The sequence below is a fragment of the Ochotona princeps genome, chromosome 8 (genome assembly GCF_030435755.1).
Source record: "Ochotona princeps isolate mOchPri1 chromosome 8, mOchPri1.hap1, whole genome shotgun sequence".
Taxonomy (NCBI): domain Eukaryota; kingdom Metazoa; phylum Chordata; class Mammalia; order Lagomorpha; family Ochotonidae; genus Ochotona; species Ochotona princeps.
The window spans coordinates 25,564,409-25,577,926 of record NC_080839.1 but is presented as its reverse complement, the minus strand read 5'-3'; the positions used below and the strand labels follow the sequence as shown (position 1 = coordinate 25,577,926).

At 44.3% G+C, this 13,518-nt stretch overlaps 1 protein-coding gene across 4 annotated transcripts in view; it reads left to right on the top strand.

Annotated features, from left to right (window-relative positions):
- Positions 1-12,100, top strand: part of DGUOK (deoxyguanosine kinase) — a 34,707-nt gene extending 22,607 nt beyond the window's left edge. For 3 of the 4 annotated variants that reach the window (XM_004590673.3, XM_058667740.1, XM_058667739.1), the window contains 4 exons: positions 3,354-3,501; positions 9,949-10,064; positions 10,981-11,080; positions 11,862-12,100. In XM_004590673.3, coding sequence (XP_004590730.1) covers positions 3,354-3,501; positions 9,949-10,064; positions 10,981-11,080; positions 11,862-11,888 — 391 coding nt within the window. In that variant the 3' untranslated portion in view covers positions 11,889-12,100. The remainder of the gene's footprint in view (positions 1-3,353; positions 3,502-9,948; positions 10,065-10,980; positions 11,081-11,861) is intronic. The other variant, XM_004590674.4, reaches the window with a different exon arrangement.
- The last annotated feature ends 1,418 nt before the right edge of the window (positions 12,101-13,518 follow it).

The following is a 13,518-nucleotide window of genomic DNA, read 5'->3' as shown; positions in this document are numbered from 1 at the left end:
ACCTCAGGAAAACAGAGAAGCAAATGCTTTGCTATGGCGTTATGTGTTCTTAACATTTACTTGTAAAATAAGGGGTATGAATTTTTTTATCATAGGAACCTACCATATTAAGTGGTTTCTTTAGACTGGGATAGAATTTTTTAAAAGTATGTTGTTTTTGAAAGGCAAAATGACAAAAAGAAAAGACAAACCTCCCAACCACTGACTTAACTCCCCAAATGGCTATAGTAACCCAGTCTGGGCCAGGTTGAAACCAAGAGCCAAGAACTGCACCCTGGTCTCCCACGTGGGTGGCAGAGGCACACACACTTGAATTTACTGCCTACCTAGCACATTAACATGAAGCTGGATCAGAGACAGAATGGATCCACTTCAGTATGGGATGCTGGCATCATAAACAACAATTTAACCCATTGCACTGCAATGCCAGACACTAGAAGGGGCATTTTTGAGATAAAAAAGATAACTAATAACAAATCATGATAGAACCTTTCCATTCTTTTGAAGATTCATGTGTTTGTTTGCTTGGCAGTCTTCCTGAACACTGCCTGTGTTGAGACACCAGGCCTGGCTGTAGAGCTGCAGCAGTGGGTAAGGTAGACCCAGTTGCTGCCTCCACATGGATCCTAGTTCAGTAGGAATTAAACACATGCTTATATGTAGTATATGTCCCAAAGGAGAAATATAAGTTGCTTAAGAGAGTGGATTATAGGAAGGAAAAAAAAACCTGACTTTGCTGTTTGAGTTAAAGGAAACACTGGCTTCCGGTTTTGGAGCACGGGTCCTGACTCCTCATGCCTAAGCTCTATGCGCTGCAGCACCTCCCTCCTGCTCCACACTCAGCACTGCACGCTTCTCCCCTGCTGTCAGCTGTCACGTATCACACTAGCTTTGACGAAATTAAGCACTTCTTACCAGAGGCAAGGGGGCCCTGCTCCATGGCTTAATTGGCTAATCCTTTCCTCTCAAGTGCCAGGATCTCATTTGGACACCTGTTTGTGACCTGGCTGCTCCATTTCCCATCCAGCTCTCTGCTTGTGGTGTTGGAAAGAAGTGGATGATGGCCCAAAGCCTTGGGAGCCTGTAACTGCATGATAGACCCTGGAGAGACTCCTGGCTCCTGGCTTGGGTTTTGCTCCGCTCCCAGCCATTACAGCCACTTGGGGAATGAACCAGCAGACAGAAGATCTTTCTGTCTCTCCTTGCTGTAAATTTGCCTTTCTGATAAAAATAAATAAAGCTTGGGGGTGGGGGAATGGCCCCTTTAATAGCACTTGGTTAATTTCTCTTTATAGAATGTCTGATTTGACTTCTGGATTTCTGAAGAAGCTGACACTATTTTTGGAACTTGGTACAAATATCACCTCTCTGTTACCTTCAAGTTATAGCTAACCCATTCTAGATAGAAAATTTTACTTGCAGAGTTTCCATATTAGCTTTATCATAACCTAGCATAAGGCAGTTACAGCAATAACTAAAATATCTTGCGTACATTGCCAGTCACTGTTCTCAGCATTGATGAGCATTATTTATAGTCATCACCTCATTGGGCCGAGAGTTTGGACAACTTGCCCACAGTGAAAAAGCTATGGAGGAGTGCGGCCAGATCAGACACTGAGTGTTGCTGGAATGATGACACACACAGCCTTGTAGTCTGTGCTTCCCTGAGCCATTAGTAGGGGAAGATTCTGAATTCCATTTTCCCAGAAGTGGCTGGTTGCTGAGCGTTGCCTTAGAAACTGTAGTTCATTGTTCAGGATGTAAATTGTGTTTTGTATCAAGATGCCTGAGGGTTTAAAGCAGAATTGACCCTTCCGATACCAAAGTCTCCGTTTGGCTGGACTTTCCTAGTTCCCACATGCTCCCTTTGTTGTGGAACTAAGCTAAGGGTAAAGTTAGTTTGAGTTTAGCTTAAGCTTTCTTTAAACTAGTAGCTCAGCAGAGGAAGCAAGCAAGAGCTGTTAGAATTGGAAAGTGAGCTGGCTTTCTTGCTGAGACTGAAGTTGTTATGAAATGCATTTCCTGGGCCACAGGCCACAGCTCCTCAGTTCCTCAGCTAGGGTGAGGTTGGCTCCATTGTCTGCAGATTCAGAAGGCCTCAGTCCTTAGAAGAAATGTGGTGGTGACTTTTTTTTTAAGGTTTACTTATTTTTACTGGAAAGGCAGCTTTACAGAGAGAAGGAAACACAAAGAGAAAGATCTTCCCATCTGCTGGTTCACTCCCCAAGTGGCCGCAGTGGCCAGAACTGAGCCAATCTGAAGCTGGGAGCCAGGAGCTTCTTCTGGGTCTCCCATGCAGGTGCAGGGTTCCAAGGCCTGGGCCATCCTCTACTGCTTTCCCAGGCCGTAAGTAGGGAACTGGAAGTAGAGCAGCCAGGTACCAAACAGCGCCCATATAGGATGCTGTATTTGGAGGTGGAGGATTGAACCAGTTGAACCGTTGCAACAGCCCCTGGTGATGGCTTTATACTAGATCACTTGTTTTATTTGGAGCTTTGCGAAAACAAGGAAATCTCGGAAGTTTGTATTTATGTGCATCATTTTCTGGAGACTAGTGCTAATTTTCTGATGTCCACCTTCTTCTGGAGAATGTGAGGAAACCTCTGTGTTTTCTGCTCTTGTGATTTCTGCCTTGCTTGTTTTGCTGAGGAGCTGTATGAACTCCAGGCCTGACAGTCTATTTAACACCCGGCAGGTCACATAGGCAGAGCACTCCTCAGGAAGGAGGCTCCTGGTGTTAGATAAGACTTGCTCACTACCCTGTAGCCCACCAGTTTGTACTATTTGAAAGTTGCTTGCTTCAAACCCAACAATAGAAACCTGCCAACTTGCTCTTTTTAAGTTAACAGTTAAACTGACCAATCATTACTCTGTCGTTGTGTGGAATTGGCCTGAAATGTATAAAAACCCTGTGCTGTCCAACCTCGCCCCTGCTGCTATTATTGCTGCTGTTGCTGCTGCCACTGCAACAGCCCGCTGGACTGGGGTGACAGCTGGGAGCCTAGGCTGGCCTGAATAAACCGCCCACATGTGTTTACATCGACTTCAGACTCCTGATATTTCTAGGGGTCTCAAAATCTGGGTACAACAAATGAATCCACATGGAAAACTGTGGTTTCAGTCTCTCTGGTCTACTTGAGCTTTCCTGTTTTGGTGTGGAGCAGGGAGGAAGATATGGGTTAAGAATTGAGATTCCTTAAGGAGTGATGAGGAGCTAAAACGGTTAAGTGGTTTGAATGGACGTGGAACAAGTTGGTTATTGATTTTTTCTGCTTCTTTCTCTCTTGTGCCTTTCATTCCATTTCCCATCTTCTTCCTTCCCCTCCTGCCCATTCCATTTAATTTCCAACCAGGTATATCTTTGCAAAGAATCTTTTTGAAAATGGTTCCATCAGTGACATCGAATGGCATATCTATCAGGACTGGCATTCGTTTCTCCTGTGGGAGTTTGCCAGCCGGCTCACATTACATGGCTTCATCTACCTCCAAGCTACTCCCCAGGTAACTCAGAACTGAAGCCTTAGACTTCAGGGATGCAGGAAACCCAACAGGTGATCCTCACTAGACACCTGCATCTCCAGTTAGAGACTGGTGATTCATTAGAAAGTCCCTCTTGCTCCTTCCTCCATATCTGACCCTCCCCACCCTAATCAGAGGCCCATCTGGGCATGCATTCTTCTCAACTATGTAAGCGATATTAAAAAGAAAATTTTAAAATGTTTTAAAAAGTCCCTCTTGATGTAGCAACTACTTATGGCAAATGTCTGTTTCACACAGGGTTTGAAGGATGGGCACTGACCTATACCCAGTTACCTCAGCTTTCCTCCCCTTTCTGTGAATCAAGAATCTGCAGTACTCTGAAGGTTGTAGGGAGCGAGAGAAGTCACGTCATCTAGACACTGCCCCATTTTGTAGCCCCTTTTAAACCTTGCGGTTATCACTGGTAAGACAGTGTGGCACACAGAAGTCCTGTGTCCTGCACTTCGGAGCCAGCTAATCACCCAGAGGTGATATGACATGAGCTGCAGGCTCTAAGACAGCACTGGTCCTTGTCAGCTCCTGGAAACCTTTCTTTCCACTTGAGTAGTCCTTTGTAAAATCTTCTGGCTTGGGCTGGATGATCTTGAAAAGCTCTGGAGTGGAATTCTAACACACAGCAAGAGACATGCTTTCAACTTTTGAGTGTTATCTAAGGTGCCATCAAATGCCACACCCACCACATAATCTTAGGAGGAAGGAAACCTTTCTTCAGGCTGGAGGCCGTGTGTTTTAGATGTAGGAAGGAAGCATGCAGACAGAAGGGAGCCTGAGGACCAGAGAGGAAGGCTGTGTTCTTTGGACTCACATAAGCCAAAGAAGGAAAGTACTAGAACAAAGGGTCCTGCTTCAGGAAGAGAGCCTGGAAAGAGACCTTTGAATGTCACTTGGATCAAACACGGAGGATCTTTTTATCAGAAAATGATGAAACAGAAACTAGGTCACAAGAAGAAATAAGAAATTCCACAGAAATAAATTGGGACTTGAGGCTGGTGTTGCGTATTGGGTAAAGCCACTGTCTGTGACACTGGCATCCCATATGAGTGCTGATTTGAGTCTTGACTACTCCAGGTGCTTGCTAATGTGCCTTAGGAAGGCAGCAGATGACCCAAGTGCTTGGGCCCCCAGACCACATGGGAGACCCAGAGGAAGCTCTTGGCTTTGGCTTGGCCCAGCCCACGGCCATTACTTCTGTTTGGTGAGTGAAACAGTAGATGAAATTTCTTCTCTCCATCTAACTCTGCCTTTCAAATATATGAAATAAACTTGAAGGAAAAAAAAGTTGAGACTAAGATCTAAAATGAAACTAAAAATTAAGTGAAGCTAGAACACTGAAAACCTTCCTTGAAAATAACCAAACTAATGTTAGATTCATTAATTGTGGACTGACCAGCAAGGTCACCTTTCAGTGTAGTCTTTGTTGCCTGGGAGCAGGAGTTGAGGAGGCAAATTAGGAAGTGGATTGCACTTTAGGGTAGGGTTTAGTGTCAAGGACTAGGGGGAGGAGTCCCCTGCCAGTGAGCACAAAGTTTCTAAGTAGCTGAGCATAGAGTTAAGGGTGAAAGAGAAGGCCTGGTCCCCAGAAGGTCTCATGGCCTTAATCAAGGTGGAATGTGGGTCTGTAGAGTTGAATAAGTGAAGATTTTGTTTGGAATTTGAAGAAAAATTGGAGTTTCTTGTGAAAGCTGCAGACTGGCTGGCTCAACTGAAAAGGACAGCTGGGTTAGGGCCGAGTGTTGGGAGAAGTGAGAATGCTGACCAGTCCTTTCCAAGAGAAACAGTACTGGAGCACAGTCAGCTCAATGCCATGAGGACGCAGAGGAGGAAGTGGGCTGATGGCCTGGTTGTGACGCAGGGCTGCCTGGCCCAAGCAGAGGCTGTTGTTTCTGGGGAGTGCAGGTTGCACCGGCCTCTAGGGCCTACCAGAAAAGCATGAGTCTCCCTTACTTTTCTCTGTGCTATATGTGAGAAAGGGTCTGGAGGGGTGGTGCTGCTGATGCTTAATATTATCACTGGACTAATTGAAGTATTTTGGCTTTGTTAGAGTGGGGCAAGTGGAGGATTATTGTAACTCAATAGGTATAAAGCAGCTTGCATTTTATTTTGAGATGAGATAGAATATTTAATGCTGTTTTGATGTCATTAAGAGTAGGGATTCAGGGGAAAAAAAAAAGTTGAGTCTCAAGAATACTCTCACCTCCCCCCAAGTCACTGCTGTGAGATTTGGAGTTAACCAGTCCCAAGAGAGTAAGAGAACCAAAATTAAGAGCTGAACTGTAGGCCCAATGTAGTTGCCTAGTGGCTAAAGTCCTTGCCTTGCACATGCCAGAATCCTGTATGGCTGCCGGTTCTAATCCCAGCGGCCCCACTTCCCATCCAGCTCCCTGCTTGTGGCTTTGGAAAGCACTCGAGGATTGTACAAAGCCTTGGGACCCTGCACCCATGTGGGAGACCTGGAAGAAGTTCCTGGCTTCTGTCTTTGGATCAATGCCACACTGACCATGCTGGCCACTTGGAGAGTGAATCATCGGACGGAGGATCTTCCTCTGTGTCTCTCCTCTTCTCTGTATATCTGACTTTCCAATAAAAAAATAAATAAATAAATCTTAAAAAAAAAAAAATGAAAAGAGCTGGACTGGTCAAGAAGCTGAGGCTAGAGCTTCTGAAGTAGATTTAGGTCCTCCTGCCCCCTCCTACCTGCCACCTACAACACCTGCATCCCATTTTGAAGTGACTGGGTTCCTGTCCCAACTCTGCTCCTGATTCCAAATTCTTGCTAACACGCATCCTAGCAAGTGATGGTAGTTAGGTCTCAAGTAGTTATGTCTCTGGCCACCCACACTGGGGACCTGAATTGAACTCCCAGCTCTTGGTTTTGTCTTGGCCCACCATTGGCTATTGCAGGCATTTCAGGAATAAACCAGTGGGTGGTAGATCTGTTTGTTTCTCGGCCTTGCAGATTAATTCATTGTTTTTTTTGTTTGTTTGTTTGTTTTTTTTAAGAAAATCAGGAGATGGTGGACCCTCAGTGTTTCTACCCATCTAGCCTATTTGTGTACCTGGAAAGTCAGTTTAAACAGCATGCAGGAAATGTGATAACAAATGGCATTTGGGGTTAGGGCTTGGAAGGAACAGGGACCAGAGCCATTAGCAGTCATAGTACAATTACTGTGTCTGAATCCAAGCAGTCAGAACAGAAGGAAAGCTCTTCCTTTTGGGTGGGGCAGATTAAGAAGATCAAAGAGTCCTCCCTTGACATTACAGTGTCACTGTTCACAATCAGAGGGTTGAGATGAAGAGTAGCCAGGCTAAAGCACAGCAATAATAATAATAATAAATCGCTGTAATTCTATCAGTAAAGCAAGAATTGTGCCACACGCTCAGAATAGTTCACTTAGACTCCTAAAGGAGAGTTTGCCTATTTTCTTTCTTTTTTTTTTTTTAAGATTTATTTTTATTGGAAAGGCGGATATATGGAGAGGAGAGACAAAGAGGAAGATCTTCCGTCCGATGATTCACTCCCCAAGTGGCAGCAACAGCTGGAGTTGAGCCAGTCCGAAGCCAGGAGCCTCTTCTGTGTCTCCCATGCAGGTGCAGGGTCCCAGGCTTTGGGCCATCCTCGACTGCTTTCCCAGGCCACAGGCAGGAGCTGGATGGGAAGTGGGGCCGCTGGGATTAGAACCGGTGCCCATATGGGATCCCAGCATGTGCAAGGCGAGGGCTTTAACTACTACATCATCGTGCCGGGCCCAAGTTTGCCTATTTTCATAGGAGATTAATGAGAACATTGATGTTTGAGTATAAGCAATGACTAAACAATCATAAATAGCTTTTGTAAAAAAAATTTTTTATGCCTTTGTGAGTCCTTGAAAATATAAAGCCACTTTAAAAATGTATGTTCATTTTTACTAATTCCAGCAGTATTTTTCTTGGAGTACAAGGTGGGACATTTATGTATGTATACACACATAACCCTAAAACATAAGGGATAAGGATTTATGTATAATAAAATATTTCTGAAAGTACAAAAAGTTAGCTGGTTGAGGGTAGGAAATGTTCTAAGAGTTTGGCAGTCAGGAAAGCTATATGGTTAGAGAGGGAGTAAATAAAAGGGAAAGGACTTGAAGCCATCAGCAGTGAGATAGGGATACAGGCTAGATGGGAGGAAGTAAGTAAAAGGAGGCTATGATTTCATTTCCTCAGAGCGAAACGGCATGGACCTCAAGGCTTTGGGAGTGTTCTGTACTACATTTGGGAATAAAGTTTACATTAGGGCCTGGCACAATGGCTCAATTAACTAATCCTCCCCTCCAGCTCCCTGTTGATGGCTTGGGAAAGCAGAGGAAGATGGCCCAAAGTGTTAGGACCCTGCACCCATGTGGGAGACCCAGAAGAAACTCCTGGCTCCTGGCTTCAGATCAGCTCAGCTCCAGCCATTGCAGCCACTTGGGGAGTGAACCAGTGGATGGAAGATCTCCATCTCTGTCTCTCCTTCTCTCTATAAATCTGTCTTTCCAATTAAAAAATCCTAAAAATTTTTTTAAGTTTGCATCAAGTGCTTGAACAAGGAAAAGTCCTAAATCTGTGAGTTAATCCACCTATTCTTCCAGGGTAGGTTTTGTTGAAGTGTTTGCCAAGCAGAGAGAGGAACAAGGGCAGTTCAGGTAAAAGAAGCATTTGGAGCAAAAATTGAAGATATGAAAGAGCTTGACCTGTCCTGTAGGAAGGAGATCAAACCTGACCAAACCAATGAAACCAGGGGAGAAGAAGAGTGGGTGGGTAGCCTGGTATGAAAGGTCAAGGAGAAGACACCCTCCTGGAGCCAGTGTGCTTCAGCCTGCCTGCTAGTTGAATTCAGAATGAAACTGCACACTCTTGGGCCCGGAGGCATGGCCTAGCAGCGAAAGTCCTCCACCTTGAATGCACCAGGATCCCACATCGGCGTCAGTTCTAACCCTGGCAGTCCCACTTCCCATCCAGCTCCCTGCTTGTGGCCTGGGAAAGCAGTCGAGGGCGGCCCAGTGCTTTGGGAGCCTACACCCATGTGGGAGACCTGAAAGTTCCTGGTTCCCGGCTTTGGATCAGCACAACACTGGCTGTTGCAGTCACTTGGGGAGTGAATCATCGGACGATAGACCTTGCTCTCTGTCTGTCCTCCTCTCTGTATATCTGATTTTGTAAAAAATAAATAAATCTTAAAAAAAAAGAAACTGCACACTCTGAAGTGGCAAGAAGAAGAGGTCGTTCAAGTCTAACTCTTCTGTTGTTTTCAATTCTTTATCTTTGACCTTTGTGGATTTTGCATTCTTCAGAGTGTGTTCTGTGTGTTATGAAAGATATTTCAGATTCCTTAACCTTTATTTAATTTATTTAAAAGGGATGAGTGAGGGTGGGAAGAGAAGGCTCTTCTGCCTGCTGGTTTATTCTCCAAATGGCCATAGTGGCCAGGTCTGGACCAGACCAAGCCACATGGAGCCAAGAATCCCATCCTGGTTTCCCACATAGTTGCCAGGAGCCCCAGTACTTGAACTATCATCTGCTGCCTTCCCAGGCACTTCAACAGGGAGCTAGGTTAGAAGTGGAGCAGCTAGAAATAAAACTAGTACTCAGATTTGGAATGCTGGTATGAGAAGCAAAAACTTAATCTCTGTACCAGAACATAGTTCCCTTCCCTCACCATGTTATCAATTCAAGGCTACCCATATTTCTTTGTTTCCTGGGGTTGTGGCCATAGATAGTAAGGAACCTGTGTTACATTTTAATCAAGGGGTCCTTTGCCATCATGTTGCAGTAACTGTGGAAGCGTAGATTGTGGGGACAAACTAGAGAACAGCTTTTGCCAAGTTTCTGGTACACCTTCCCTCAATGAATCCTGATAGTAAGCTTTTGGGTAGATGAGAGACAGGGATGTAAAAACCACATGCTCTGCTAGTACATGGTGAAGACAGAAATTGACTACTGAACTTTTTGACTGTGAAGCCTGTTAGCCCTTCTGTATAACTGTGTGCCCCAGGGAGGTACAGCATCAGAGTCTAGATGAAGATAATGATGATGAAAACCTTATTAGAGCACACATGAATAAACAAGGAGAGAACCAACTGGACAGAGGCTCAGGAGAACTGGGTAAACTTCTGGATGTGTCTGGGTGGAGGGGAAAAAAGGCAGAAGTTCCTGCCTTGGACAGCTGGTGGGTGACTTCTGCCCTTAATCATCGTAAGATGCTCCAGAGGAAGAGCAGGTTCACAGTCGGGGTGGAGGGAGTGGTGTAGATCCTCTCAGCAAGCAGACACAGCAGCAGAGGCAGGACTTGCAGTACCCAAGGCAGACGTTCTGAGTGGCTCCTAGAGCCACTAGGATAATATCACCCTAAACAGTAAGTAGACTCAACGAGGCTTGGGCATTGTGTTTTAGGTTTGTTTGCAGAGACTGTGCCAAAGGGGCAGGAAGGAAGAGAAAGGAATTGAACTGGCCTATCTTGAGCAGCTTCACAGTCAACACGAAGCGTGGTTTATTCACAGGACAACCAAGTAAGTGGAAGAACAGTATCAGAGAATTTGCCTCCCTACAGCAAGCAGTTAAATGCAAAGAGCTCAGCTTGCAACCTCTGAGAAAGTTCATCATGTACTGGGAGTAGTGGAAAATGGCAAGTATTTTCCAGCTCAAGACTCTAATGTTAAATATATTCTGTACATTCCAAGGGGCTTTTGTCTTCAATTCTGGATTTTTCCCCCCATTTTAGAAATGTTTCTGTGAATTAAACATTGTGATTGGTGATGGTAATAATTGGCTCAGGGTATAGAGCTCAAAATTTTTAGGAAAATGGTCAGTTTGACATTGCTCATATATAGCTTTTCATATTTTCCACTTACAATGTTTACAACTCTGGACCTGACACAGTAGCCTAGTGGCATGCCAGGATCTCATATGGGGCGACGGTTCTAACCCCGGCAGCCCTGCTTCCCATCCAGTTCCCTGCTCTTAGACTGGGAAAGCAGTCGAGGACAGTACAAAGCCTTGGAACCCTGTACACATGTAGGAGACCTGGAAGAGGTTCTGGGCTCCTGGCTTTGGATCGGCTCAGCTGCAGCCATTGTGGCCACTTCAGGAGTGAATCAACAGACAGAAGGTCTTCGTCTCTGTCTCTCCTCTTCTCTGTGTATCTGACTTTCTAATAATAATAAAAATAAAATAATAATGTTTACAGCTCTGGGCCACCAGTAATAGTTTGAAGACAAAAGAGAAAGCTCAGCCTTCCTTCCAGCCAGTTTTATTTTTTTTAATATTTAAAAAAAATTTTTTTTCAATGCTACACACACAGGGTCATTGAGAAATGTTACTAATTTAAATCCGTCCTCTGAATTATGAAGCCTCGGTGAGCATGTGAAGCATAGTTCAGATTTCTTTTTTGTTTTTCCTTTGCCCCAAATCTTCATCTTTTTATAGGCTTCACTTTGAGTCTCTGCAGAGCATTCCAGTGCTGGTGTTAGATGTCAATGATGATTTTTCTGAAGATGTAAATAAGCAAGAAGAACTCATGAGAAAGGTGGGAAAGACCTTAACTCCCACTTTGTTATGGATTTCCTTTGTTGTGCTCTTACTTTTTTTTTTTTTTCTTTAAAGTTTAGTATATCAGGTCTTGGGGCTGGCATTGTGGTTTGGTGAATTAAGCTGCTACCTGCAACACCAGCATCCTTTATCAGAGTGTGGGTTCAATCCCAGCTGCTCCGCTTCCTATCCAACTTTATGGGGAAAGGAGCGGATGATGGTCTAAATGATTGGATTCCTGCTACCTGTGTGGAGACCCAAATGGAGTTCCTGGCTCCTGATTTTATCATGGCCTTGCTATTGCTTTTACAGCCATTTAAGGAATGAACCCTAAGATGAAAAAATCTCTTTCTCTCCCTCCCCCTCCCTAAAAAATATATAAATAAATTTAAAATGCTTATGTAATGCATATTGGGTCCTATGTTTTGCATCTGAAATGTGTTTCATACTTAAGCCTATGGAACCTTTTGTAAATGACAGATAATACTCTATTCTCTAATGTATGTTGGGTTTGTAATTGTTAAATAATTGACCTCTAACTTGGCTTGCCAGCTAACTTTCTACTGTAAGGTATTCCAAAACTAGGGAAATGAAGCTTCTGGATTTCCTTCCTAGCTCTGCCACTTGTTTGTTGTATTGCCCTGAGTAGCTCCCATGTTTCTTCTTCATGCCTATTTCCCTTCCTCATAAAAACCTCATGGGCTTGGGCATGGATGCATTCTGAGTGCACTGTGGCTAAAAATATGGAGTTTAACTTTTGGTTTTTCTCTTTCCTCCAGGTAAATAGCTTTACAAAGAATCTGTAATGAAAACCAACATTTTCCTCTGTAATCTGGACACTATGATCTTCTAAAGCTAGAGAAATATTGCGTCTCCCTTCCACCTACCTTTGCATCCCCAACCCCTTTTACCCTCAAGCACTCTGACGTGCAGGAGACAGCTTCTGTTGCCTTTGGTTTTACCGTTGCATCTTTTATATCTCAAGGACTTTGACAATAAAGTTTGAGTTTTCCCTCTTTTTCTAATGCAGTTCGTTTATCCCAGCACATACCTGATGGCTCTTACTCCTAACTCTCCACCAGGAATAGGCAGTTTCACCTGAGAAGAGTCTCGGGCTTTCTTGTCTCCTTCACCTACCTGACTTTGCCATGTGTTCCCATGTTCCTTCTGACATGCCAGGGCAGGATTTGCTCCCAGAGCCCTCAGCCAGCATGATTGCTGTGGATGAAGAAAGGAAGTAAGGTGACTTGAGAGTGGGTGGGCCTCCAGGAGGGGCCCCCAGATCTAGTGAGTGCAGCTGGACTCCAGGAAACTGTCTCTTGCGTCTGCTAGAGATAGGAGGAAGGGGTTTCACTGCACTGGCCCAGTGAAAGATAGAGAACATCAAGACATGAAATGCAGCCTCTAACATTCAGAGCTGATCACTTAAAGAGCCCTACCCAGTGAGTTTGAAATGACCTTAATGGAGTGACAACAGGAAAGGAGAAAATATTTTGTATGCTACTCTTCAAGCTTCAAGAACAATTTATCGTTAAGAGAGGATTGTGTGGCTGTCTCCATTGCAAGAGGCTAGAAGGTCCATGGTTCACCAGGATCAGAGATCCTGTCAGGGGGCTTTTGGTAGGTCTCAGGTACGCAGGAAAACAGGTAAACTCAGGACTTAGTGTCCTAGGAGACAAGAATGTGCTTTGGGAAAACGAGTAGGAGATTGGTTTCTATTTGTTTGCATGTGCTGTTTCATTCCCCTAATGCCCACAGAGCTAGGGTTGGCCCAGGCTGCAGCCAGGAGCCAGGAACCCCAGTCCTTGCGTCATCATCTGCTGCCCCTGGGCACATTAGGAGGAACCTGGATGAGACAGAATTCAAACCAGGCTCTCCAGTATGGGACATGGGTGTCCCAGGCAACAGTTTAGCCGGAGGAGCCATAGTGCTCACCTGAGGTAAGTCATTTTTTTTAGGTTCAGTTACATATTTTAAGAAATGTTTAATAACTTTTCTGATACAAAATTAATACACCATACTGTTTACCCTGTTAATGTATATGGTTCATGGATTTGTAGCATAGTCAGAGGGTTGTACAAACAGAACAATTCCAAAATAGTTATGTCATTCCAAAAAGAAAGTTCATCCCGTTTTCCCCCAAGTTACCTCCCTACTTGACTGCTGACTCCTAGTCTTAAGTAACCTGCATCTTTTTTTTTTAACATATATTTTTATTGCATTTCCTTTTTTAAAACTAATTACATTGCATTATGTGATACATTTTTTGATGCACTGGGATTCCCCCCGCCCCTTCCAAAACCCTCCCCCCACGGTGGATTGCTCCACCTTGTTGCATTTCCATAGTTCAAATTCAGTTGACATTCTTTCATTGGAGGTATTTACCAAGCATAAAGTCCAGCATCTTATTGTCCTGGTAAGTTCAATGGTTTGTTG